This window comes from Festucalex cinctus, chromosome 6 (assembly GCF_051991245.1).
Source record: "Festucalex cinctus isolate MCC-2025b chromosome 6, RoL_Fcin_1.0, whole genome shotgun sequence".
NCBI lineage: Eukaryota > Metazoa > Chordata > Actinopteri > Syngnathiformes > Syngnathidae > Festucalex > Festucalex cinctus.
In genome coordinates this window covers 15,542,828-15,570,543 of record NC_135416.1, presented here as the reverse complement: position 1 = coordinate 15,570,543, position 27,716 = coordinate 15,542,828, and the positions used below count along the sequence as shown (strand labels likewise).

The following is a 27,716-nucleotide window of genomic DNA, read 5'->3' as shown; positions in this document are numbered from 1 at the left end:
CAATTTATGCAGAGGTTTCAGAAAATCCAAACATCCTACTACATCAGAGTAGAAGACCACGAAAAACACGTCGAAGCGCTCAACTTTTGAATCACTTTCAAGTTGTGTGGCCATTCCGGTTGTACTCACAGCCTGGAAGATTCCATTGGGTCCCCACTCCCCAGGGGACTGGTCCTCTGGGTCTTCTGCCTCTTCTTCCTCCTCCTGCCCTTCCTCCTCTCTCACAGTGTCCATCCCGTCCTCCTCGTACTCCGTCAGACAGTCTGACTCCTCCGCTGAAGGGAAAGATATGACCGCCATAAATTACATAGATGCCGAACGAAGCCACCAACATCCATCAAATGTCAGGGACGTGTTCTGCTGTGTTCCAATAAAAGATGTTTGGTGTCGGTTGTAAGCTCTTATTTATTATACAAGTTAAAGCTAATGAGATATTGAAGGTGAAATGTGCAAAGTGTTGTCTAAAATATGGAGGAAAAGCACATTGTAAGCAGTAAAAAAAAAAAAAAAAAAAGGAATAACAAATGAATATTTCACCCTCAGCAGAAACGTAGTTTTGGACTGGCTCAATCCTGGATACGATCTCTGCAAGGTCCGTGAAGTCGGCTCCTTGACATGTGCAAGACTGGGACACACAGTTTTGGATCATTCATTCATGATGAATATTGACACAGTCATAAAAAAATAATGCACAAAACAACAAACCCATGCAGCATATTACTAGGATGAAAAATGATTCTCCTATCCTTGTAGGTTATGAAGATTTTTAGGGCAGCATCCTTTTCACAGGAATGTTTATTTAGGGGGATCCTTCAGCATTTACACAATCAAGTTGAATATCTCACATCAACTCTTTTGCTGTCGTTGTAGTCGGCCGATCGGTGGTCCCTTAGCATGTTTTCAATGATGTCACCACGGGCCCAGCCGGTGAACACCAGTTTGCCGTGTTGGAAGCCCACATCCTGAAACAGCACAATCAATTGACAGGAAACGAGTGTAACAAAAGGAAAGACAAATATGCTTTAGTTATAATTAGGGCTGTCACGCGATTAAAATGTTTTAAATCGCATGACTTCAACAGTTAACTCACGATTAATCGCAAATTTTACATCTGTTCTAAATGTACAATAAAATATTTTTTTGAAGTTTTCATACTCTTGTTAACATAAAAGTGAAAAGGTTAGACTAATATAAATATGGCTGCATCTTTTAGTCATTGATTCAGTAATCTTGTAATAACTGATAAGAGTTAATTTAAAAAAAAAAGTACTGTAAAAAATGAGTGCTATTGATTTGTGTTGGTCATTTTTCTGCCACTAGATGGCATAATAGCATTTGTAAGACATTGTTGAGTAAGTGCATTTTTCTTTTCATATTAAGAGCTATCTAATCTTTAACATTAAGTAACTTGTGAAATTGTGCACATTTTAAAAATTATAAAATACAGCTTGACCCCAGTCTCCACAAATATTTGCATTATTATTATTACATTTATTACTTCTAAATTTGATGTGGATGTGTCTGCTGCGGTGTGACTGGAATTCCCCCAGTACAGGCTTTCCAAGTAATGGGCGGTTATTAATCGTATGTTTAGAAAATTAACGGCATTAAAGAAACTTTAAATTAAAACAAAATTAATGCACTAATTTTAACACCCCTAGTTGTAACACCTAACGGTTTATAATTAATATTATATATGATGGAAGATAATTGTCATAATCAAAACCCTGAAGCCACTGTGACATATTTAGTCAAGGATGTCAAGCAGTTGTTCAGAATGTGTTAAAATGTGCTTCCATACCAAAACTGAAAGAGGAACGTCTAATAAAGCAACTCACATAAATCTCGTCAAACTTGCCAAAGTCCATCGTCTTGAAGCGATCAATGGGCGGCCGAATGTACTCGCAATAAGCACTTTTCTTCACCACCTCTAATTGTCGCACACAAGACACGTAGGCCAGCCGAGATTGGATCTCCGCCATGTCCGGCACCTAGATGAGGTCGTAAAGATGACAATTACAGTACACTAACTGTAAAACTGCCACACAAGTCGTTCATCACCACAGCAATGCGCTGAATGCGAGTTATACATTCATCATGGTCACGCTGCCAAGCCGGACGCACCTTGACTTTTTCCGCCCAAGGATTGATTCGTTTCCACAGCAACCACCAGCCAGACAGACAGTCGCCATAGTTACACAGGTCTGTCTCGTCCTGGCTGCCCACGTCGATGGCAATGACCGTTTTGGCGCCCATGTTCCTCGCAATATCCGCTGCCGTGTCCGCAACACAAACACCAGAATCGAGCCGCAGATAAAAGATAAAGATTCCTTCAATACAAGTCGTATTCTAGTGTTCCAAAGCAAAAAATAAACTAACACCACCAAAACGATTGCCAGCAGGGAATGTAATAAACGGCCAATTAGTGAGTGACTGATATGGATATTTTGGAAGATGGATGGAAATCATCATCCGTCTGGCTAGTGTTAAACAACATTGTGGTGGCATTGAGCCTATTTCAAGACAAAGTGCAAAACTCTGATCCAGTGTCAAGAAGGGTCATAAATACTCTTGATTGATCAAACTTCTCGGGAGACGGCAGCCCAATAGTTCATCAATAAAGAGCTGCTGATTTTACAAGACCAGAAGTCTGTTGGATCAATTTTTGGAGCCAAGAAGCGCCATATTTCACAAGCTTCGCTGACAACTATCGGCGGAAGACGAGATCCAAACAGAGATTTGCGGTGTGGAGCTTTGTGAAACGTGGCTGCTCCGTTTTATCAGCATGACACAGGATCTCGAGGAAGCATTTTCATCTGCATAACGGATTGGACTTCAAAAGTCGACACACATAGCTGTACTGTACATGTTTCAACACTGATTTGCAGGCCTACAAACTCAAATCATCTTTCCTCTAATGCGGACAAAGGCTAATTTTGGAACAGAGCAAGACAAATACAAGTTTGGCTGAGTAATAATTTCCATATGTGACGACAGAAGTCCAATGACACAGTTTTCCACATAAATTTCAAAATAGCAAGGAACATTTTGAACTGTGTTGCTCTGTTCTAAGAAAATGTCAATTTCAACTGAGGGCGCAAGGACCTGATGTCAGTGAACTGGTGACAGACAGTCAAGAGAAAGACGAGAAATCAATTTTTCCATGCTTAGAAGTGCATTAGCTGAATTTTGCACAAGTATTTAGACATCGAAATATATGACGATAACTTGAAACCTTCTCATACTTTCAACAATTTGACACTAGTTCATGAGGCAGACATCAGGTCCAAAGTCATACGTCAAAAAATAAATAAATAAATAAATAAATAAATAAAAATAAAATAACATAAAATAAAATAAAAAATACTCGAATGTGACCAAGAGCAGGCTTACCAACCTCATCAAATGGGTCTGACAAAGACTTTTTTTTTTTTTTTTTTTGGGGGGGTGTTTTTACACGAGTTTTTAAACTGAAAGTGCGTTCCGTCACACCAACCACAACGGTTGTCTGTCAGTTAACACAATCCATGACATATTTTGAGATGGTAACGTATACAAACCACACAAAGTAGGAACGTTCGATACCACTTTTACTCAGATAGATACCAGCACGTGTTCTCAACTCTTTTAAGCTGTCACCAATACAAAGTATCGATACCACGAGTACATTTTTTAATAACATTCCCCCCACCCAAAAAATAACATCAGATCATTTTTAATAAAATACCTATATATGCCAATATAGCATTTTTTTTTCCTTAAAATTGGGTGAAATTAATGGCAATGTTCTATTCTTCTCATTTCTAGCTCTTGATAGTAAAACGGGCACAAGCCGCCATTGCCGAACAGAAACGGAGGACGAACATGACAACCGCAAATCCACAAATGAATATAGCAAAATTAAATACAATTGCACAACATAAACCCACAAAACTTTTATTTATCATACCCCCTGTAATTTGTTACCACCTATACATGACTCACCCATTAGCCTTTTTTTTTTTTTGTCATGTAGCTAACATTACAAGTATTTCCACTGATGCCAATGTCATTTCAAAGGCCAACAGTAGAAGTTGCTGACCCTCGATAATGGACACGTGTTGCATCAAACTTAAGTTACGTTTCACACAAAACAAGGCTGGAGCAACATGACAAAACAAACAGATTTGAAGACATCAAAACTGTATTATGTAATAAGAAAGTTTATATTGTTGGATAGAAATTATTTCTCCCAGGAGATGTTTATTTTATGATTTTTAAACGAAAATAACTTTAGTCATAGTTATCACAGGATGTATTTCTTCTTTTTTCCATTTGAAGTGGATTTGTTTTAAAATATGTTCTGCATAAGGAATCACACCATGAAGAGGACTTTCCAAACCATCCAAAATTAGATTATGTTGGAAAAAACCTCAAACAATGTGACGTTTTGGCACGTCACTCACAATCATGTAACATATTTCAGAGAGAAATCCCAAATAAAAGAAGTACAAGGAGTTTTAAAATGGTGTGATTTTAAATCCAAGTGGGTACGCAGTTCATTAGAATTGGGGGGGGGGGATAATTTGTTTTTTCTCAAATACAGCACAAACACTGTTACTGTACTTATTTTAAGGTACACACAATGGTGGCAGATACCAGTACTGGCTGCCCTCTTGTGGCCATTTCATGGTCATGAGCAATAAATGAGAAACCAGAAAAACTGAAAATTCAATTGCTGATACTTTCATGCAATTTTAGGGGGGCGGGGTGCTATGTTGGGATAAATAGGCCTTTCTTTAACATTTTTTTCCCCGGGGAATTATGTATCAAAAATGGTAATCAATGCTTGGTATCAGTGAATTTAAGAGTTGAGCACTCATACCAGTATCGGTTTGAAAAAAGTGGTATCAAACATCCCAAATAGACAATTTTAAATATACTTGACATTCGCACTGATTTGACTGAATTGGACATATTGGAAAGTTGGTTTGACAAAACCAAATTGCCGATCATGTGAACGTACACTAATCCGGTCTTAGCTGCCTGCCTGAGATTCAAATAACAATGTCATACTCACCCCATCATGTGCAGTTGTGCACATTATTCATAGTACTTCAAACCACCTAACAAGCTTCCGGCAGTCACCATCCTTCTTGGCCTGGGGCTTGGTGGTTATTGAGAAAGTGTACCACCTATACTTGCCTGGCAGGTTGTTGATGTAGCCACCATCCATAAGCAAGTTCCCATCTTTGGGGTCGCAGAGTGGCGGCAGGTACCCGGATAGGGTCATGCTCGCCCGCACATAGCGCCACAGAGAGCCTGGCACACCGGGGACGGAAGTAGGGAGGAGGAAGGGGGGGGATATCGTCTCAATTTCTGCTGATTCATGTTAGTGATGATGCAGACCACAACCCCGAACACCAGCAGGGATCAGTCACGGATGGTGAGGCAATCCCTGCAAAGGTTTGGGACTGTCGTTCTGCCCGCCTTCACACTCTGCTGTACACCAAAGCATTACCGAGCACACAGACCTGTTGTGACTTGTGCGGCAGGTAAAAGGCAAATGGCAGCCATCACAGAGCACCAAGGCTGTGCACATCTCCAAACTGTGTCTTCACAATAGCAGCAATAGCCATGAAATCAATGGTTGGCCGAAACTAGGGATAGACCGATTATCTGTGCTGATATTTGACATTTTGACGTATATCGGCATCAGCCTTCTTTTTTTTTTAAATCTGTCAGTCAATAAGAGATCATCTTAAAATTGGGTAAACCGCAGGTAATTGTTTAACTCATTTTACTTTTAGCTTTTGTATTAACTTAAAACAAATCTACGTAAGCAAAACATTAACATTCATTTGGACTGAAATATTGAAAACAATGTTTTGTTTTTACTGTACAAAATTAAGAAGGAGCTATTTACTTGTTTAAGTTTTTATTGACCTTGCTGTTGAGCCTGGAAGCTGCCTGCATTTTTAGTTAGAATTTTACAATAATGATGATGATAATAATAATAATAATAATAATAATAATAATAAAAAAATAAAATTTATTTTTTGTTAGAGCGATAGCCATTGTCTAAGATTTTTTTATCTTAGAAATTTTTTTTTTCCATGTTGCAAATCTGAAAAGCTGCTTAATAAACATGCTTAAAGGGATACTTACACTTATTTAGCCCATTATAGCAATAAAAAGTTAATATTTTGTCTGTAATTAATTTGATATTTTCATTATTTTTCACGTACAATTACGGTAGTACCTTTAAAAACACATTTTGCAACTTGCTGCCGACTGAAAATGACATCATAAGGGCTCAGGTCACCAATCACAGCTCAGCTTGTGAATGCCACATGACCAAACCTACAAAACAGGTGAGCTGTGATTGGTTACCTGGGCCCTTGTGATGTCATTTTCAGTCAGCAGCAAGTTGCAAAATGTGTTTTTAAAGGTACTAATTGTACATGAAAAATAATGAAAATATCAATTGTATTATCTGCAAAATATTAATGTTTGACTGCCAAAAATGGCTAAATAAGTAAAGTATCTCTTTAAAGTCATTTAAATTAAGTTAAATGTTGGAGTTTGCATTCTTCAAACTTTTACAAATATATTCCTTTATACTACAAATAAATATCGGCTCCTAATAATCCATATCAACCCTAAAAAAAAAATAATAATAATAATAATAAAAAACATCGGTCTATCTCTAGTCTAAACATGTTTGTGCAAAGAAGTCAATGTCAAAGACACAATGGTTTTGTGACAAGTTTGAAGATTGTGCCAGGGAACAACCAGCCTGCCCAATTCTGCAGTAAAGTTCAGTGCCAGCAGGGGGCAGGAGCAGACAGAGAGCTGCATGGGTTGGAAGGACAAGGAGCACAGCAGAGATGCGTCAGGGTGTAACTGTGCATGAAGCATTTGTGAATTGGGAAGACATTGAAGCCTATCGTTGAGGGTTCTCTTCATCTGATTTATTGGTCATTTTCAATTCCTACACTGGTAACAAATGGGCAACAGCAGGATCCAGAACACTTATTCCCAAATACTTGAAGAAACATAAATAAAAAGATAAAGCAAGAGGAAAATATATTCATTGAATCAACATGTCCAGAACTGGCATGCACATAGACACAAGCAAAGCCAGGGGAGGAGACAGATTTGCTGCAGGAGCGAATCAACATGTTCCTTCAGGTGAAGATGAACTGAGAGATGGATTGAAATGAAACAGTGACAGCTTCTTCAACAACAACAACAACAACAACAACAACAACAACAAAAGAAGCCCTCTTCATGGGGAAAGAAGACAGACACATTTCAGCCCAATGACAGGTGCAGTTATCAAAGCCAAAACAATGTTGTGTAGACAGTGCAGGGCTAACCCATACACATGACACTGTACAGTTGTTGACTGTGATTCCTAAATATCAAAGCAAATAGTGAATTAAATTAAAAGTGGCATTTGAATGGACATGAATGTTGAACCATCCATCAATACTACATCCATTTTGTAAAGCATCCATCCGTCCTCACCTGGAGCCTATCCCAGCTGACTGGCGCGAGAGGCAGGGTACACATTGCTTTTTTTAAATTTAAATGCAAAGGTTAGGCTATACTATATAGTACACACAGAAGCAAAAAGCTCTAGCGGTTGGTTGGGTATTGGGCCACTGTGGCGATTCCTCCTCGCCCAAGACCATGACACCTCTCTCAAAAACCTTAAACTAATCTACAGTACAAGTACTTAGCAACTTTAAAATGATTTTCTTTCATCTTCACAAACTGCTGTGACTCTCCTGAAATCCGCCCGTTGGGCTAAATAACGTATACATGAAAGCAATTGGCCTTATCTGCCCAAATTTACAGATTAATACGAAATTTCAAAGCACATACACAAGAGGCCAGAAGCAGCCAAAAGATCATGCAACTCTATGATCCATAGATGCCCATACAATCAAGACAGATGTCAATTTAAGAGCAAATTGACAAGTATAACGTCGTGTTGGTCATTACTCATTGCAGGATTATAATATGGAGGGCACAATCTAAAGACCCATCAATAAACATTGACTTTCCTTCCAAACCATGGGCTCCCCAAGTCTAACTGGTCAGGATGGGGTTAGTTAGGAACAGGAATGGAGAGGGAAACAATAGCCGAGCCGCTGTTTTGTCGACTTGGAGGGTAAGGGAGGAGGTTTTGGCGCGCGGCTGTTTTATGATCTGACCTGGGACATTGTTTACATAGCAACCGTCCACAAGCAAGTGGCCATCCTTGGGGTCGCAGAGGGGAGGTAAATAGGGGGTGTAGGAGGCGCTGGCTCTAACATACCGCCAGACGCAACCTGTCAGGAAATTGAGATGGAGGAGGAACACATCAAATATGGCTTGGACTCAAAGTAGAAGGTGGGAAAGAGAAGGAGAGACACAGTGTGAAAGGAGAACACAGGAAGGTGCCATGCGCATGGATAAATGGAAATGTGTTGATCAGCTGCATTTACCTTCAACGCTTTCACACTAAATAATCACACTATGATAATTCTGTTACATTGTGGGATGACTAAAAGAGCAATAAAACCCAAATATGGTTGACAAGGCAGTCCATAATACAACATCTAATACAGTATGTGTAACTGAATACCAAGTTGGTTTCAAGTGTTTATAATGAATAATATTAGCATTGTTAGATAACAAGCACGGAAAGGCGGAAGGTGAGTACAGTAGTGTGTGAAATAGAAAATAGGAAGGACAGTAAGAAGAGGAAAGGAAGAGGAAGTCCAACACTTCACTAAGTATCACTTGGGCCTTCCACTAGTACTACAATCTCCAAACTGTAACGCATATAGAGAAACTGCAACTGGACTCGGCTGTTTACTAGTTTCAACATATCTGTATCCTATTATAGAATCTCATTGGATTAAAACAATATGAAATGGAGGATTATGAATGATGACCAAAAAAAGAACAAAAGAAGAACCCTACTTGCAGAAGTAATCCGACTATTGCAGGGTTAGGCAAAGACCCACTAGTATAACTACAGAAAGCACTACATGAAGTTGAATTAGTGAATGAAACAGTTGGGATGGAGTGTTCTGGATCCTACATGCTGACATGGACATGGGAGAACTAAAAAGTATTGAAGGGACTGAACAGGTTAGTTCTGCTCCGAACACTCGATGAGCATCTATCCCTTGTATCTATGTACTGCTTCAAAGCACAGCTGTTTAAAAACAGAGACAAGATAAACACTTTGATAATGCCGATGAAATGAAAATAGGAAAGAAATTAAGCAATAAACAAATTAACCACGGGGAAATAGAAATGAAAGAAATAAACTGGTCTAGTAAATGGGAACAGTGAGACAGAGGGAAAGGCTTTGCTTCAGCTGTTAATATACATGCCACGATGCAACATATCTATTTTAGTATTAGACAGTATATTGCCCCAAAGCACTCTGTCCTGTAAACCCCCAAATCCAGCATGCTTTATGGTAAAACATAATTTTACAGAAACAACTTCTAATTCCTGTTAAAGAAAAGAATTAAAAATATAGTATATCACAGTGATAATTATTTATAGTATTACTGGATTTGTGAGGTGAAGAGGACAGCGAACTACAGTACTTAAGCCACTGTTAGTGATGATGCATATTTGTTAACATAAACACATCCAAACATTGGTTTTGTCTATCTAAACAAATCATTGGTTGTGGCGCCCTACAAACAACATGTTGGGAATTCCTGCATTATCCGTACCGTATGTATCGGCATCTGACTCTTAATGTTATTCAATGTACATTTTTTGTTTGGAGTGTGCCACAACTAGGTATAAATCAAAAGCATGCCAGTCAGACTAAACTCCTTCATATCAAGAAAATGAGGCACAGTAATTTCAGCAAAGTTTGAATAAATACATTATTTTAACTAGGGACCGACTTATTAATCACTTGAGTCCAAGTAGCGTACTTGAGCGTACTTTTCAAAGCAGCATTTTTTAACTGCGTTGTCAATGCTTGAAATAAGCGATCCTGTATCACAATTTTCGTGATATAATGTGAATTTTGCGAGCCAAATATACACACTGAATAGCAAAACTGCAAGCGGGCACACCACCCTTATGCAGGGATTATATACCACAATGGAATTATGTCATTAAATTAAAAAAAAAAACACACAGATGCATTGCACTTTTACTGAGAGTAGCTTTTTACATAGAAAATGTCATTTGTGCACAGCTGAATGCACTCAAGTTGTGGCATCTTGTCGGTGTAGATGAAGGTGTATTGACAGCTGGAATTTGTAGAGATTTTATAAGTGAAAGATGCATGAAGCAATCGAACCTCAACTCAAGTCATGTTGTATAAAGGGTGTTTATGCCTTTTTTTTTTTTTCTAAATGGATGACTTATGTTTTTGGTGTGAACTGTGGATTTTCTTTTAAAGGGAATATTTGGTTGTTAATTGTTAAGTCCATCCATCCATTTTCTTGACCGCTTATTCCTCACAAGGGTCGTGGGGTTATATGTTAAGTAAAAGGTTTTATTTTTTGCATTAATAATTTCTCTTTAATCAAGTACAAATATATTATATCAAAATATTTGATTATTTGATAGAATTTTCAGCCCTGTGATTGGCTGGCAACCAGTCCAGGGTGTCCCCCACCTACTGCCCAGAGCCAGCTGAGATAGGCGCCAGCATCCCCCGCGACCCTTGTGAGGAATAAGCGGTCAAGAAAATGGATGGATGGATAGAATTTTCAGTAGTATACTCAAATACTAAAAGATTCAATAGCTGCATCACTAAGACCTCTGTTATATGAACATATTTTTATTGTTTAATTAAACCCTTATTGCAGGTCACCAGGATTAACCCTCTAAAATTGCTCCTTAATATTACAAAGTTGCTCCTCTAATGACGTCATTGAATAGCAAAAGTGCTTAGTTATATCGAGCCTTGTTGTTAACATGAAGTGCTGCATGCCGTTCCTGAGCAGTTTGTTTAGAAAAACAAATTTGTTGCCCTATAGTGCCACAAGTAGTTTGAAGCCAAACTAGAAAGAAAGGAAGGTCAGTTGTCCCTCTCATTAAATCAGGTGTCACTTACCATCTTGGTGAACACGCATAGCGGATGCTGTGATATCTGTCGTGACGTTGAAATATGGCAGCCACAAGTCCTGAACACACAAATGGTTCCATAAGCATTAAGTCCATTATGTATCTACTCTCATATTAATGCATCTAAGTGCTGTGCAAAGCAAATCACCTCAGCTTGCTTGTCCTGGAAAACTTTGTAGATGCTGGTGTTGAATGCAGAGCCAGAGAACATGGAGGTGATGGGATAGGTCAGGTCCAGGACTGTTTTGAATACTGAGTTCATGGCCTATGAAAATACCAAAAGACAGCACTTCAACATATATCGTATTCAACAACTAGCACAAGACCTGCCGTATATGAGAATAATCATAAACCGCCATATATGTAAGTACATTTTTCTGCCTTTGCACACTTTTTGGGAAAAAAAAAAAGTTAACATGCAACAAAAGAGATCACAAAAATCGAAAGGACACAATACATTTTGTGGCCCATTTTGAGAACTGTATATTGAGCTAGTGTGACATGGTTAAACTAAAACTATGAGACAATCTTGCAGAACACCAATTACAAAACATAAATGAAAATATAGCCATTGTATCCCAGCTGATTACATGAACAACAAATATGAGTAACACACCTTTGACCACTCTCTGGCTCTCTGCTTTGTTCTGACGGCACTTCTCTCTTCAGCGTACAGCGCACCAATAAATGATCCAATAGATGTTCCACCAACAATGTCAATGGGAATCCCCGCTTCCTCCATAGCTTTAATTACACCCACGTGAGAACAACCTCTGCAGACGATAAACAGATTGACGTCAAGATGTTGCAAACGTACAGAATTTCATCTCACTGTCTCAGTCACCTTGCCCCGCCTCCACCCAGCACAAGGGCTATACTGTTTCCAGTCAGCTCTCGAGCTAGCCGAGAGAAATCACTGTGTCTATCTGCCGTTTTCTCAAAAACCTTTTCGTAAACTTCTCTCTGCAGAACACATAAAACGCGTGTGACAACATTGCAGCAACATCAGTTGCAGGAATAAAACGTACACTATGTGACAAATACTGTAACGAGGTCGAGTTGATATTTTGTACCAATTTGCTCGGGCTGCGCCTGGAAAAGATCCTGCGAGGACACTTCAGGTGAAGATGGCCTGAGCACCAGCTACGCATGTTAAGCCACTCGACCGTCCTAGAAGGACCTGGACTATCCTCTCTGTGAAGAAGGATCAACTGTTTCAATGCACGGACTGCTGTGTTCTCCAGCATCTGCTCCAACTGGGTGGCAAATAAAAGAAGAGGACATTTGTATTTGTAAAATCACTTGGAAAATCCATTGCCTAGTTACAAATACAGTACTCCGCTCTTCCTGTGACACAAACCTCTCCAACGGTAGGTTCCTGTTCTCCCAGGCCAACAATAAGGATGCAATCTGCTTGCCGAATGCAGCGCTGAGTCCATGGGGTCATGCTGTTGTCAGTCTGGTACAAGACAATTCGATTGATGTCCTCCTGCTGGGCCAGCCAGCCGGACAGGCGGTACTCATGGATGCTGGTGGATAGGAATAGAGAATTTCACTGTAACCACATAAAGCCAAGGGGAAATTACTACAATGCCAGGAAGAATCATTGGGAATTGGCAGTTATATCAGGATTAAGATAACGCAAAAAGGTTATTTCAACAATGAGACCAAATAATATACAAATGAAAAAGATGCTGACCTGTCCAACGCAGATGCTCCAAGTCGCTCTCTGATTATGTCACTGGTCAACAGCAAAGTTGGCCCTTAATAGTTAAAAAAAAACAAACACACAAAAAACAGAATAAACCAGAAAAATCCAAAGAATCATTCGGTAGGAATTCAATCAGACTGAAATGATTGAGGCCTACCAATGGCACTGAGGGCATGGCTGAGCTCCAGGTTGAACGCATTGATTGGCACTTCATCACATACTGGCAGCACAGCCACAGTAGAGAGGTTGCTGGCAGGGTTGGTTACATCAGCACTGGTGGTCATACTAGGCAGACTCAGGGTTGAGCCTGCAAATGAGCCAAGGGAGAAGTGTGTGAGGCAAAATCAAGCGAAAATAATATACACTAGTGAAATCACTTGAAAAACCTCAACATGACCACTTTACCTGAAAATGGACCTCGACCCTGTTGGAGATTCCCCAGAATTTTCTGGCCCAGTAAGTGGATCAACCTCGTCACCACCTGAACATAAATATGAGCCACAGAACCACTTGAGTACACCTGTAGACAAATACTAGCCAACTGTGTTTTACCTGAGGATATCTCCTTTTGATGTTGTTGAGTGTTCCCTCGGGAAGCTTGACCAGTTCAGTGTCTCTCACTGCATGCACCGTAGTGGCGCGAGGTTGTCTAGTCAATGCCTCCACCTTAAGTACATTGATATTCAAGTTAGTATTTTTGGGCATCATAGTAATCCTTACTGTATATTGCTATGTCTTCAAGCTCTTATCGCAAGTTATCTGATGTTAAATTTAAAGGTTTCTGGCAATGTGCATCCAAATACACCCGAGCATTTGTACAAGCAAAATATCCTAACGTGAAATGGCAGCTGTGATAAAAGCAAATTAAAATGTCCACAGTTATGGAAAAAAACTGTCCTCCATAAAGTTCAAGTTAATGAATGATAAGCAAGTATGAATATATGATGGTTTTGGAATTGGCATACAGTGAGTGCAACTATTTAGATTTAATGAGGAAATAAGTCTACACACCCCTGTTCAAATGCTAGGTTTTTGTGCTGAGTAGAAATGAGACCAATCATGGAATAATTTGAAAATTTTTAATGTGACCAACAACCTGTATAACACACAATTGGAAAACAAATTGAGATCTTTTGAGAGGAAATATAACAAACCAAAAATTACCGGCTGATTATCTTTTTTATATATCACAAAAACCTGGTATTTGAACAAGGGTCTGTAGACTTTCACTATAAGGAAACTCTCACCACTCCAATAAGGTCTCCTCTTCCATATTCCCCCACAAGTTCTTTCTTGCCATTTGCCTTGCGGATAACTGAACGCAGACGTCCATTCAGAACGATATATGTGCAGTCTGACTGATCATCTTGTCTGTGTGATTGTAGACACAAAACAAACGTATATGATATGTTCGACTTAATTATTACATTTGACGTAATGCATGCAAATTAACAACAAGATGGACGAGGGTACCTGTAGAGGGCTCTACCCGCTTCCACAGCCATCCAGTCAATAGCAAAGTCCATCTGTCTGACAAATGGTGACATCCGGATGGCCACAGTGTGTGCTGCACTCAACACAACGCTGGGTTGCTCTCTCATAATCCTAAACAGTGGAATTACATAATGAATGAAGTTGCGAAAGCAAGTGAAAGCTTTAAATTATTATTCAGTTCAACATTTGAATGAGGCTTTAGGGAACTACATATGTTGTTGCAGTAGTTGTGCATTAGTGCTCGCTTGTTAGGACTCGGACACGCAGTAAATTTTCAGGAGACCAATTTGTTTGCTTGCTTTCAAATGATGCATGTAGAAAAATACTCACTCATAGAAATCAGATTTTGATATCTTGAGGTAAGTACAGTCTCGTATGGCCTTGATGGTGAATATAAGAGGCTCTCCAGTAAGCACAGCGAGCTGTCCCACCATCTCCCCTGGGTGGGTCACAAACAGGCAGACGGCTTCTTGCTTATTTATCATCCGCTGATAGACATGCAGGCAACCAGACAGAACAAAGTGCAGACTCACATCCTCGGAGAGTGAAGAGAAGGAGAAAAGAAAGCAAGGATAATATCATTTAGTTTTCTGTGGTTGATATTTACTTTTTCGCTTTTTAAACTAAAGACAGACGTCTGAATTTTCAATGTGATAGTTACCTGGTCTCCCTGTCTGGCCAGGACAGCTCCAGCTTTAGCATGATGTAAAGTAACTTTCCCATTTAGCAGAGAGGGATCCTGGGATTGAGAGGATTTACCATGACATTAATTATTAATACATAAAAGGAATAAGAAAAATAAATAAGGAACACTATCAGATTTATTTAAGATTATTTTGATTTGATTCCAACAAAGCTTGTGACTAGAGAGTGACGCGTTAGCTACTCACACGGGTGCGTTATTATTATTTTTTACCTCAGAACAGAAATGGATGTGGTTTACATTGTGCTTGTCATCAAACGTTTATGTCTGTGAGTGTCCTCTTTTTCACTACATACAAGTATACTGCACAATTCCTCTACAGGGGGCCTGCTGACTGACCTGCTTTCAGCATTATAATCTGTAAGCAGATGCTGCTGGCTGATTAATGTCAATCGGCTCATTCATGTAGCAAGTGTTTTATTTCTCAATCCATAGGCTAACAGTGAGATCTGTCAGTTTCTCAAATGACATTTCCAAAAGCACACTGCAAAACATTTTTTTGTTTTCAATTCAATTTCCAAGAACATTTTTTTTCTGGGACTGTGGATATGAAAAGTTGGCAACCCTGTGGAAAATGCCCAATTTTACATGTACATTTTCTTTTTTAGCAATATTGTAAATAAAAGTATTTAACCCCACTGCCCTTCAATGATAAATTACCATTTAACAGATACAGACCTCAATCCTCATGAGTTTAAGGACCTCTTTCTGTGCTTCCTCAAATAATGCTGAACTGGACCGACAGGTTACAGTTGTGAAAATGTTATCCACCGCTGTCTCTTCCTCTGGATACAGGTAAATCCCTGAAGGAACCTCATCCACTGTCACCTTCCTCTCCCGCTGGTCCTGGGAAACAGACTGTCATGATGTGCACAATGTTTCATTAGTAGCTATTGATAACTGCGAGGAATTCTATAACTTGACGGTGACTATGTTTTTAAATCAGTTTCATAGTAATTACACAGAGCCATATGATTTTATGATCCAGAATGAATAAAATCCACAGTTTATCACTGGTTAAACAGTAAGTAGTGCACACTGACCCGAGTGAAGTTGGGTGGGGTGTTGCCATCTTCTGCAGACATAGAGATCCGTCCTCTTTCATAAGCCATGTCAAAGTCTGATCTCAGACCTTTCTGTATACCTGCACTGACAGAAGTACACATTAGACATCTCACTTCATTATGAAGCACTGTCCAAGCAAGATCTAGCTAAAACTAACAGACATGTAAAAAATACTCAATTCAGTCTGTTAAAAACACTTACTCTAAACACCCTATCCCTACAAAGGTGTTTCTTTGATCTCACACAAAATTTGTAAAAAGTATCAGTGCTATTTGGGATTACACTTTTAGGGTGGTGTGGTCGTCTCAATAGCTCAAGCATACTCATAGCTCAACCCCCCCCCCGCCAACTTATGTTTGAAAGGGACCTCTGATGCACCAATTTACTGGGACCAGTGTGAAAGCAGCTAATAAAACATTTCAGCTGAAGCTAGCATGTGCTGCCAAACATGCAGATCAATTAGCCACTATAGCAACATGATGAAACTGGGTTTGAGAGAATGGAGAGAGGAGTCAGCATCAGCAAAAGTGGCTGGTCTGAGCAGTGTGACATTTAGGCGGCGGGTAGAGTGGTGTTCAGAATGACAGGGTGTTGTGTTTCCTGTTGACTGACAAAGATTATCAATAATCTAATTGTACATGTAGGCTTCAGCTTTGCTGTGGTCCTGACGAAGATAAAGTGGTACAGAACAGTGATTCCCAACCACTGTGTCGAAAGAGGACACAGGAAATTATTCCTAAAATGGGTATAGCAATTATTTTCCAATCTAATTGGGCATCTTTCTTCAATTGCTGATTACATTGTGTTCAATTAAACATGTAAAGATTTCACATCGAATAAGTTTAAAAGGAAAAAAAATATATATATATGAAAAAACAACACTTCACCAGCAATATCCACGGGCATGGAGATGGTCCTACTAAGAGTCGCTCCATCCTTGGCTGGATCTACATACACAAACAAATGCCAATTGAATAGGCCACCCAGATTTAAGCCATAAAGATGTAATTGATTTTCTCTGTAAGACATATTGGTATTTGATGGTCTTTGAAACACATTTCAAGGCTTCAGTCTCATTTCCTTACCGGCGAAATCACCTTTAATGGCAGCTTCGCGTTGCTCCTCAGGCACTGTCAGGCTGCCGAAGCGCTTGCCGTGGCGGATGGGACTGGTGCGGGTCGGGTGAGGAGATGGAGGCGGCTGGCGTGAGGGATGCAGTTCCTGTCATATTGAGTATTTAAAATGAATAATCCAAGATAGGTGACGGACAGAAAGAGAAGTCAGCACTAAGTAATACATAATAATGGTAGGCTACATTAATGTGTACAGTGATCCTGAGTAGTGCTGGGTACTTAATAGAAATTAAAGAGTGATTCTGATATTAAAAACATTACAATCAAAGAAAAATGATTAATGTGCCAAATGGCAATCGTATATAAGTTCCCTATGTTGTGAAAGTATGTTGAATGCATGTCTTTTGCACAGCAAGCATGTGATCTGTATGTAATTCAGCCGTCCCCGGTTGGAGTAAAACCAAAACACCTACAACAAAAATAATTAAAACACATTTTATAGTTAAATAACAATATAATAATAATAAATAATATAATAACAATAATATAACAATAATAATAAACTAACAAATGATTGTTAGTTTTAAAAACATTGTTGGTTTAAAAACCATTATAAAATCCCTTTGACATGCTAACAGAAAATTATTATCAACTTGTTGGAGTGACCTTTCTTCAAAGAAAACTAATACTGTATTCACACACAAACGCAGTAGGGACGCATACAGATAGGTAATATAACAAAACTCAAAAGCACCTATTCTTCCTGATTTGGAAAAATGAGTTACATTAATAGAGCGCAATCTCAACTTTCTTCATCTGCTCTTTTTATCTCATTTTAGGTGTGTACTCCATGCATGTACGGCACTACACTGCCCAAAAGAGGCCAATTTATTGTTGTTGTTGTTAATAATAATAATAATAATAATAATAATAATAATAATAATAATATACTATTCTTATTTTACTTTGTTACTTTTATATTCTGTTGCTCTTTCAGGTTATTTGTTTGATTCATTATTTCTTTATAAGTTGACTTTTCAAGGATTTGAGGATGTTATTATTATTATTATTATTATTATTATTATTGTACCAAGACACATTTCCACATGATATGGCACAAAATGTGACTTATGAAGAATAGTGTTCAACAGGCAGGGATGAAAGATGGTAGTTTTGAGTAGTTGAGTTGTAGAATAAATACTAAGTTTAGACATCAATGAATAATTGTTTTATTAATCATGACTTCAATATCAATCAAAATAAACGTGATTATTATATTTCCCAATGAACTCACATGGCTGAAGAGCTCATTTGTTAGGCCCAGGTAGTTGTGAAGGGCTAAGACTGTAACTCTCTGGAGACGAACCATGATGATCTGAAAGACGAAAGCTTGACAGGTGAGTTCATCCAAAACACATCTGGTGCATGAAGTCATACATCAAAAGAATTTATATTGGACTGATTAAAAAATAAAAAAATAAAAATAAATAAAAATGAAAACATGGGCAGGGTGCTCAGCTAAATTTAAAATATTTCATAGTATTTATAACTTGAATCCACGGCGAACAAACGTCACCTGTACAACCCGCACCAGACTCTCAGGGTACTTCTCAAAAATAGACAGGAAGGCCTCGACTGGTAAACGAAGAACAGTGGAGACCTCAGCAGCCCGTGCCGACACTGTTCTGTAAGGCTTCTGGTGGCCCTGGACAGACAAAATTATTATTTTTTTTTTAAGTGTATATGAAGCGGTTTAATATAATTCATATAAAATCAGCATTTTATGCAATTTAAGGATGAATATGTATACCATTTTACTAGTTTTATGGTGCAACTTTTATAACATACCGTGATGACATCCAGAATGCTAAGGAGGCTGTGGACACTGTCTCCAGGAAAAACCTCCTTCACCACACTTTCTTTGCCATCCTGAAAGAAAAGAGTCAACAACTGAGAAGACAAAAACCTACTGAAAAGTCTTTTGAAGTCTGCCCTGCAAGCTAAGCAAACAACTGACATTAACCCTCTAGCTTTCTGTGTTACATTCTTCCCATCCAATTCTTATTACATGGAAACAGCAATTTTCACCAAAAGAAATTTGGCAGAAAGTAGTTGATACTCCTCTTGTAAACTTTTTATACCGTTCCAGTAAGGCACAATTCTAGTTTTCCATCTTGAACCACGTAGATGCTGCTGTCTGGCTGGCCCGGCCTGAAAACATACTCCCCTTGTTGAAACTGTACAAACACCATGTGCTTGCAGAGCTCGAGAAAGAGAGGCTTCTCAAAGTGGCCCAGCACGCTGCAATGTAAAGACCGAATGAGAATTCACTTTCGGAGGCATTTACTCAAATCAGCTGTGTGATCGTGCTCAACCTACCGGACATTTTTCAGCATGTAAAGCACCTCAGAAGGAAGGTGAGAGTTGGCCACGTCAAACTCAGTAAGATCTGCCTCCAGTACGGAGGGAGGAGGCTCCTTGGCCTGCAATGTAGGCACTTCCTTCTTAAAACGCAGAATCCTACAAATAGAGACAACTTGGAATAAGGACAGAAAAGCAGTGCTGCGGTTTATGAGACAAGGCCTTTTTGTACTTTTTGGCAATGTTGAGCATCTTTTGCTTCTTTTTCAGGCGTGTTCGAGAGGAGGAGGATGTACCCACCAGGGAGGAGGTAGACTGAGAGACCTTTGGGGAAATAATAGTGATGAGGGAATGAAAAGGAGAATTCAATTCCTGAGAGCAAAACTTACTTTACGCATGATCTTTCGTCCGTAGAACATGACTTTGTCCCTTTTACGAAAGCGGTACTTGGGAGCCTCCTGTGCTTCTAGATCTGTCAACAACAAGAAACTATCTTAGAAATGTAAAAGCATACAATTTGTAAAAAGCGAAAAGAAAGCATCACAAGTAACCACTTACTTTTTAGATGGATCCGCCGCAGGATGAAGAAGATGAGGATGGCGATGAGGACTATGGCGACACCAGCACCAATCACGATCCCCATCATCTGCAGGGGCAAAAAAAAAAAAAATGCCATCAATGTATAGCTTGGTAAAAACAAGGCTAATAAAACCTCTTTACAACACTTACCATGCTGGTCTGGAGTTCCTCCTCCACAATTGACTTGATGTCATTAAATGTGTCCTATTACAAACAGTGGGGTGACATGTGACATGATGTTAATCAAGTTGTTGTATCACCTCAAATTTTCATTTGTAGGCTATTAGGTGCATCTCCCTCATAGGTTTCCAAGTAACTGCCAAATTTCTGCTTCAAATGTGATATAGTTGTAGCTCTGTGACGAGCAAGAAGGTTTTTCTACATTCAAACAGGAATACAGGCTCACTCACTCACGCACTATAGATAAAAAAAATACCTATAACAATTATGAGTATTCAATTAAAAAGTATGCATTAATTTTAGAACATAGAAAGAAGCCGGACAGCCCGGAGAAAATCCACACAAGCACCGGGAGAACATGTAAATTCATAAGAGGGCGTGGGCTGAGATATGAGCATAGAGATAGCCACAAGATCATCTAGCAAGACATTCTAAAGCAAAAATGATCAGAAAAAGAAAAAAGAAAAGCCTATCCTACATATGGAAATCACTCTTTTGTCTCATTTTAAGGAGACATTTTTCTCTTGAAGTTGATAACATCAAAATTGGCAAATCTTAATCGAAAACAAGACAGCAGAAGTTTTGTAGCATTCCAGTCAATGAGACTAAATGGCTACTCGAAGGAGACAGTGATAAGCGGGCGAGGAGCAAAGGATTATGCAGCAAATGCCAAATCCAGAATCTTTAGATACTGACAGTAGTGTTGACAGATTTTGAAACAAAGATAGCATTGGCACCTCAAATATAATGTATGTAAGTGATGTGGAATTTTAGGCATTATGTTGTTCATACTTCTGCATCTTCCTTGACAATCACTACAAGTTTAATGACCCGTCAATTTTTCCAGAACTGCTGTATGACAAACCTACCTCTGGGCCATCTGTTTGGACCTCTTGTTCCGAGGTACTCTGTCCCATTGTAACCTTGTTTCTTCATAGGGGTCATCCATAAAAGGCCACTGGAAGAAAATCATGGTAAACATTATTGTTACATAGTTACAATGCAGTGGTGGTGTTCAGTATAACTCAAAATACAAACACCCGAAAGCATGCCATGTTCATGTGATGGGCCAGGCACACTGCACTACACACAGCTGGGTGAATTTACATGTTCTTCATGTGCTTGTGTTGTATTTCTTCAGGTACTCCATCTTACTCCCATATTTCAAAAACATGTACTTTAGGTTCAGTGTCGACTCTACTTGTCCAAATAGTGACTGTGAAAAATAAATTACATTATTTTGAGCATTTACAGTATAAACAACAGTCTGGACATAAGACATGCAAGAGAATATTAGCCAGTATGGTTGAATAAGAGCTTAGAAAAAAGGGTTTGAGAGCTGCTGACAAGAACGACTGCCTGTCAGATTGGTGTAACAAAAACGTAATCTCGGGTTCAAATCCCTGCAATGACAGCAAGTGAAACAGAGGAGTCAAATGACTGCAGTTTGCAGCAACGGGAACCAGGGGACACTGAGATGGGCCTTTGTCTATGTTCCATACGTGAAACACAGGCACCATTATAGACAACATATAATAAACCCATGCAGATGGGAGCTGCCCACCCCACCTCCATCCACTGACCCCCTTGATGGATGATCTGTTTACTCGCCAAAAAAACAAAAACAAAACAAAATGGTGATTTAAATATGTTTTAATTTAAACACAGGACTTCATACTCTTTTCTTTGGTTTCAAAATAAGCTGTGTGAAACAATATGGACATACAGCGGCCTGCCCAGGGTCAGTGTGTCTGCCATGGCTGCATTACTACAAGATTTCTAATGATATGGCTTCTGGGCTTGTTTCACCACAAAAAAAACAAAAACAAAAAAAAAGTATCAATTTCATTCATCTGTGAACTGGATACTTTTTGTATTGAGTACGTGCATGCATTCAACATGAAGCAGCACCACAGTCTGGCATGGCATCAGCTGAATGAAAGGCCTGATGCACTTCCTGCTCAATCACGATCAACAGCGAATGGTTGAATGTCACTGAACTGCTGTGTAGAGATCAAATTGAATTACTGAAAGGTTGGGGGGAAGCGTCATGTTGCATGAAGTAAGACACAGTGACAAAATTACCCTCCGGAAAGGATGCTGCTGCAATACAGCAAGAGAGGAGGCTTCATCTGTCGGCCATTATCCCTCAAACGAGAAGCTTTCAAGGTGGTAAAGCACTTGTGTTTATTGTAACTCTGTCCAAGTTGTACCCTTTAGACAAGAAATAGGAATGCTGCAGTGAAGTCTAACTGACCCCGCACTTAATGCAAATGACAACAGAAGTCAGTTAATGGAAATCAATAGCAGCCGTTGTCTGCAATTACCGTTTTGGGGAAAGTTACCATGTATGCTCCAAAGTGCACTGTTGGAACATGATGTTTGCTTTTGGGTTTCAATGCGAGTGTATGTAACTTGCCATTGTACCCCCACCCCCCCACCCCCCCCCCACCCCCTGACTCTGCACCCAAACTGCATTAACGGGCTTGTTACCCCACAGAGATGAGGCAATAGCCAACCTCTTGCCTCCAAGCAGTGCCTCCCTCCACAAATGCCAACATCTATTGTTCTCTATGAAACAAAGCTAGTGTTGACAGTGACACCACTGTACAGAGACGATGCACACACAAACATGTCTGTGTAACATGATGCACATGCTGCAGGATTTCTAATGTAGGGTTAGTATAACATTAGTTTGAGCCGACATCAGATTGGGCCTGCTGCCTGAGATGTGGCAACCCCCCAGTGACAAGAACAGATCTGAGTACATGCAAAAACATGTCAAAGAAGTGACCTTGTAGTATTATCAAAGGACAGCAAAAAGTAAATAACAGTGTGTGTACAGCACTAGAAAGGTGAACCTAGAAGGTTTTAGGTCATGTTGCCCCCCGAAGCCAAAATAGTTTTGTATAATTTGCACGTCTTGAAATATTGCGTAACTGACATATTTTACATTGTCTGGTCTTGTTCTAAGCGCAAATGTTAGTGGTTAAAAAACAACAAATCGAATCCATGGAACACACCTGCGCGACAACAAACATTGAAGCTATATATAGCCCCTCCAAATAGCAACGTTAGCTCGTTGCTACCCCTCCCTGAAAACTAACCTATGTATAATATTTGAACGAGTGCAGCACATAAGGAGAGACGCTGTTGTGTTAAATGTGACTGCTTCTCTTGTGATATTGCTGCGTTTGAAAATGGAAACCCTGGCAAGCGCCTTCCTTACATTCAGGGCAGAGGGCACCTGGCTGCCTGTCTCATATTGGTAACATCATCCCTGGTAGCTAACACGAAAACATAAGCTAGCGGTCGATACTACTGATAGCGGTCCGGGTCCATTTTCGGCATCCCACTTGATTGATAGGAACTAATAATTCCACGTTATAAACATTATTGTAATTTATTTACGTTTCATTATTGCCTTTCCCTCTGACAGACATTAGGTATTCAGATAAACACCGTTACTCATGCTGAGATGTACTTTGCACCACTCGCTTCTCCTCTAATGGAAACTCTCGGTCAACCAATGGTACGACTTAGATACAACAAATAAAAAATAAAAATCTATATATAAACATTTATACGGACTTGGAAACAAAAGTTAGTAGGAGTGGCATTTACCTGAAGCTCGTGGATTCCAGATTTTTCGCCAATGACTGTCAAATAACCGAACAGAACTCATATTTGATTAACTCCTCCTTTATTCTTCCGCAAGACGCTAAACCAATCCGCAACAGAGAAACTGCAAAAAAATATGGACCAATCACAGTGCGTGAGTGGACAAGGGGGCTGAACATAGGTCGGTAGAGATGTAAATATAACCTCGTTGTCCAATGAACAATGATCTACACATTCTGTCGCTAGGTTATTGGGTGGCAAGAGAATTGACAGCGACTGTGGCCTACTACTGCACGCGGACAAGAGGCGGGACTTCCGAGTTCCGTGTTTTTACACATCAGAAAGTGGAAATGTCTACAGTACATCATCTTAATTGATCAGATATGGGAAACTGTAATGGCATACTTCAGTAAAGTACAATTAAATGTAGTATAGTACATACCATATTGTTTCAAAACAAACACTGCAAGTATGGAAACGATTTTTCTCCAGCCTGCATGCATCAAATGGTACATACATGGTGTCTTCATGTTGATAATGTGACGCTCTGCTCCAACACTAGCATTTAAAAATGTAAATATACCTATCAAAAGAGACATACGCAATACACTTAAAATATGTACTTTTTATTGTGAGGTGGGTGTCAAGTTTATTAATTAAACCAGGTCAGCAATGGGCTTATGGGGCCAATACGGATATTTGATCATGTCCAATTTGGTCTCTGGGAAGGCCTCGTTGAACTCTTGAACGGTCATCTGGTCGAAAGGGATCATATTTTTGAATTTATCCAACTGTGAGAAAACAGGAACGAAAGAAAGAAAGAGAGAACACGAATAATTTCATGAGGGTACTTATGAGGTATTTCAGCAGCTATTCATTCTCACCTCTGCCTCATACTCAGCAACACGAGCTTTTGAAGCTTCCACGTAAGCTTTGGCATCTTTGTCCTGGCGAAGTAAAATGAAGGGAAATAATGAGAAACTCACTTCCAGGAAGGAGGATCTTTTTTTATATGATGATTTGGTGATGGCATTCGTTATTTGATATCAACACTTACAGCCTCCACCTCCTGCGTGTTGATGGCACTTGTCTGTGTATCAACAGGCTCAGGAATCTTCAGTGCTTTGAACTATAAACAAGACTAATACAATGACACAACCAAGAAAGCAAACAACTCTTGCCGATCTAAATGACTCAGAGAAGCTCCAAGCTGGCTTGAAGTTCCATTCACCTTCTTCTCAAAGTCATCAACCATGCCAGCTTTGGCAACAGCACTCTTGTAATAGCTCCAGTCGATGGCAGCGGGAGACTCTGGTAGGGATGTTAGTCTAGTCAGGGAAATGAAGAAAAACATTATATGAATGTATGGTTTAGTTAGGAAGGCAGATGCAAACAAAAGTGGAAGCTTTTACAAACATGGCGAATGAACTAAAATGACAATGCTGTCAAATATCAGCAGTTGTCAGCACGCTTTGTCAAGACCCACTGTGCTTTTACTGCTTGTCTGACATTTTGTCTTTTCACCTTTTGGAGGATGTTAAGAGCACAATTAGAGCAAAGCAAGCATTATACGCCGCAATATTTTTGTTCACGGCTATCATACCGTCAGACCCAGGGCTGTAGATTAACACCCGCCAACCCACGAAACGCAGGTTAAAATTCATTTTGACAAGTGGTCATAAAAATTTGCTAGCCTATTTGGGCTGGTAACGCGAGAGGCGTACGTGGTTTAATTTCAGAAAAGTACGACCAATCGTCAACAAAAACAAACCGACCATATTGCTATTTTAAGAGATTGATGTAGGCCTAAATTAGAGTTGTATGCCCAGTTCAACCTCTGAAAATATAAAAACATTCGCCATAGTATTTTGCATTATAATGGCATTCAGCCTTCCTACCCATAGACACTCACTATAAAAATCTTAACGTGTTAGCTACGACCAATCGCCACCAAAGTTGACATGCACATCTGTTGTTACTTTATGCTTAGGGGCTTTGAAAAGAAAAAGAAAAAATCTGGGAAAATTTTCAGTAGGAAACAAAAATGCACTAATCTTAATGAAGACCCAATGAAACCCTAGTTGTATTATATCCTCACTGCGTATTGGTCAACCAACCAAAACACCATTCATGTTGTGCTAGCATCAATGCTAACAATGGTCAAGGTTGTGTGTTCCATGCTGGCACCAACATTCAAGTGATTTATGTGCAGTTTAAATTAGATGCATAATATTTGGTTAGCTAATACAGTCATTACCTCTTCTGTAGATTTCTACAATTTCTATCACAACTGCCAAAAGTAAATTAAACTTTACAACTATACAATACAGGCATTTTTATACACTACACTATACAATACACTATCAATCCTTCTGCCTCAATGTTAGATCAGTTTCATCAAGAGGCGGCAAAAGTTGGAGAGAAACAAACCATAAGTGACAATAAAGTGAAATGGTGATGACATTTAACTGACTTAGCAGAAATTGCATCACTGCGGGTCTTCAGAGCATTGAACATGCCCTTCTGGTTGGGTGGAACGCGCTCTGCAAATGCCACCCAGTCGACGGCCTTCAGGGCTATACGGCGGCCTGCCATTTTAACAATCTGAAAAGAGATAATTGAACATATTGAAAATCTTGGACATCTACAGTGAAGGCTGTATAAATTAAAAATGTTCCTACGAACTGAAGCCAACTGAGATAGGCTCCAGCAACTCCGCGACCCTTGTGAGGATTAAGCGGTAAAGAAAATGGATGATGTGCAAATGTTCGATAACAGATAGACCAGTAAGATATTTCTATATTTGCATCTGACTTAATGAATAATCAATTAACTGCTGTACATATTCAAGTAACTTCTGAAAAACTTCAGTTAACAGTACAACACATACAAAAGTAGGATTTTAATTTCTTCTGCAATCATGACAAATTGCATATCAGATTTATAAAAAAAAAAAAAAAAAAAAAAAAAAAAAAAAAAAAAAAAAAAAAAAAGGTGTGTGTCTCAAGTAGTCTTTCATCAGAACGTGCCAATAAACCATGCGAGTTTGACAACACAGATTATGTGGACATCAACTGCTCATTTCACTGTTGACATAATTTCCTAAACTGTATTTAGCCTAGGCACATTTTATGTTAAAAATAAAATCCAATGTCACACTACCAAACAAAAACCATGCAAAATGTGGAAGGTTAGGGTTAATTATGTACACTATGCCATCTCTTGGAAGAACATTAATTATTAATTATTTATAATTAATTATTCAGGTAAGCCACTTGCGTACATACTATTGATTAAGACATCATTTGTAGTACATCAGAGCAAATAAGTGTAATTGTGTCGTTACCAGTGGCACACCTGATGAACTCGTTCGATAAAAATACGGGCAAATAATTAAGTATTGAATATCTTCCTAATAACTCGGGAAAGTCTCGTCGGTCCCGTCCGAATCTCACGAAACACCAAAATGGTTAATAGTCAAACAATCGGGAGAACTACCGTATTTATACCACATTTCTTCCGTCGTCCTTGGCGTGAAATTGAAATTGGCTGCAAAACGACGATAGCATTGTTAGCTGGCTAGCCAAGGTCAGAAGAGCTTTTCGAACGCCAAGGTTTTAGCCACACATCGATTAACAGCAAGTTGACGTTTGCAAAGAACGGACATGCAAAACATACGCTTGCACATAAGCTCGTTATTTTTAAACAAATTTAGCTCCGTTACTTCATTGTAATTGGCTCTGTATGCGGCGTCCTCACCTCGCTTCACCAAATGAGTCGCTGACAGGACTGAGGAGCGGAAGTGACTCTTCTAAATCTTCTTTGAACAAAAAAAAAAAAA

General features: G+C 39.2%; 2 protein-coding genes across 7 annotated transcripts in view; both read right to left on the bottom strand.

Annotated features, from left to right (window-relative positions):
• The window catches only part of pnpla6 (patatin-like phospholipase domain containing 6), a 26,913-nt gene extending 2,428 nt beyond the window's left edge, over positions 1 to 24,485 (bottom strand). The window contains exons 1-35 of one of the 4 annotated variants that reach the window (XM_077523637.1): positions 23,879 to 24,485; positions 21,124 to 21,212; positions 20,225 to 20,278; positions 20,054 to 20,141; positions 19,885 to 19,967; positions 19,728 to 19,819; positions 19,514 to 19,654; positions 19,276 to 19,435; positions 18,983 to 19,063; positions 18,711 to 18,839; positions 18,429 to 18,509; positions 17,147 to 17,282; positions 16,949 to 17,008; positions 16,040 to 16,140; positions 15,675 to 15,854; positions 14,955 to 15,032; positions 14,624 to 14,829; positions 14,273 to 14,404; positions 14,047 to 14,170; positions 13,352 to 13,465; positions 13,205 to 13,280; positions 12,957 to 13,106; positions 12,788 to 12,851; positions 12,449 to 12,617; positions 12,162 to 12,344; positions 11,933 to 12,051; positions 11,705 to 11,861; positions 11,237 to 11,353; positions 11,078 to 11,147; positions 8,205 to 8,321; positions 2,125 to 2,273; positions 1,839 to 1,991; positions 846 to 962; positions 538 to 625; positions 130 to 275 (exon numbers count right to left, since the gene is read on the bottom strand). In XM_077523637.1, coding sequence (XP_077379763.1) covers positions 130 to 275; positions 538 to 625; positions 846 to 962; positions 1,839 to 1,991; positions 2,125 to 2,273; positions 8,205 to 8,321; positions 11,078 to 11,147; positions 11,237 to 11,353; positions 11,705 to 11,861; positions 11,933 to 12,051; positions 12,162 to 12,344; positions 12,449 to 12,617; positions 12,788 to 12,851; positions 12,957 to 13,106; positions 13,205 to 13,280; positions 13,352 to 13,465; positions 14,047 to 14,170; positions 14,273 to 14,404; positions 14,624 to 14,829; positions 14,955 to 15,032; positions 15,675 to 15,854; positions 16,040 to 16,140; positions 16,949 to 17,008; positions 17,147 to 17,282; positions 18,429 to 18,509; positions 18,711 to 18,839; positions 18,983 to 19,063; positions 19,276 to 19,435; positions 19,514 to 19,654; positions 19,728 to 19,819; positions 19,885 to 19,967; positions 20,054 to 20,141; positions 20,225 to 20,278; positions 21,124 to 21,171 — 3,963 coding nt within the window. In that variant the 5' untranslated portion in view covers positions 21,172 to 21,212; positions 23,879 to 24,485. Of the gene's footprint in view, positions 1 to 129; positions 276 to 537; positions 626 to 845; positions 963 to 1,838; positions 1,992 to 2,124; positions 2,274 to 5,184; positions 5,302 to 8,204; positions 8,322 to 11,077; positions 11,148 to 11,236; positions 11,354 to 11,704; positions 11,862 to 11,932; positions 12,052 to 12,161; positions 12,345 to 12,448; positions 12,618 to 12,787; positions 12,852 to 12,956; positions 13,107 to 13,204; positions 13,281 to 13,351; positions 13,466 to 14,046; positions 14,171 to 14,272; positions 14,405 to 14,623; positions 14,830 to 14,954; positions 15,033 to 15,674; positions 15,855 to 16,039; positions 16,141 to 16,948; positions 17,009 to 17,146; positions 17,283 to 18,428; positions 18,510 to 18,710; positions 18,840 to 18,982; positions 19,064 to 19,275; positions 19,436 to 19,513; positions 19,655 to 19,727; positions 19,820 to 19,884; positions 19,968 to 20,053; positions 20,142 to 20,224; positions 20,279 to 21,123; positions 21,213 to 23,878 lie in introns of all 4 variants that reach the window. The other 3 variants (XM_077523639.1, XM_077523636.1, XM_077523640.1) reach the window with 3 other exon arrangements.
• On the bottom strand, positions 24,486 to 27,716 carry atp5pd (ATP synthase peripheral stalk subunit d). Of its 3 annotated transcripts, none has more exons than XM_077523641.1 (6): positions 27,635 to 27,716; positions 26,349 to 26,479; positions 25,107 to 25,203; positions 24,933 to 25,004; positions 24,760 to 24,822; positions 24,486 to 24,666 (listed from the first exon to the last, which is right to left on the bottom strand). In XM_077523641.1, exons 2-6 carry the CDS (start codon positions 26,468 to 26,470, stop codon positions 24,532 to 24,534), a joined length of 489 nt encoding a protein of 162 aa, XP_077379767.1. In that variant the 5' UTR covers positions 26,471 to 26,479; positions 27,635 to 27,716; the 3' UTR covers positions 24,486 to 24,531. The 3 variants fall into 3 exon arrangements, with proteins under 3 accessions (XP_077379767.1, XP_077379768.1, XP_077379769.1); XM_077523642.1 differs by having other exon boundaries at positions 27,600 to 27,664; XM_077523643.1 differs by lacking the exon at positions 27,635 to 27,716 and adding an exon at positions 27,374 to 27,533.

What these genes read in the sequence shown, in the direction of transcription:
- atp5pd (XM_077523641.1), bottom strand. Translation starts at nt 26,470, where the DNA reads ATGGCAGGCCGCCGTATAGCCCTGAAGGCCGTCGACTGGGTGGCATTT. An exon ending in AGTGATGCAATTTCTGCTAA is followed by an intron (nt 25,204 to 26,348) that starts GTCAGTTAAATG and finishes TTCCCTGACTAG; the next exon opens with ACTAACATCCCTACCAGAGT. An exon ending in TTGATGACTTTGAGAAGAAG is followed by an intron (nt 25,005 to 25,106) that starts GTGAATGGAACT and finishes TCTTGTTTATAG; the next exon opens with TTCAAAGCACTGAAGATTCC.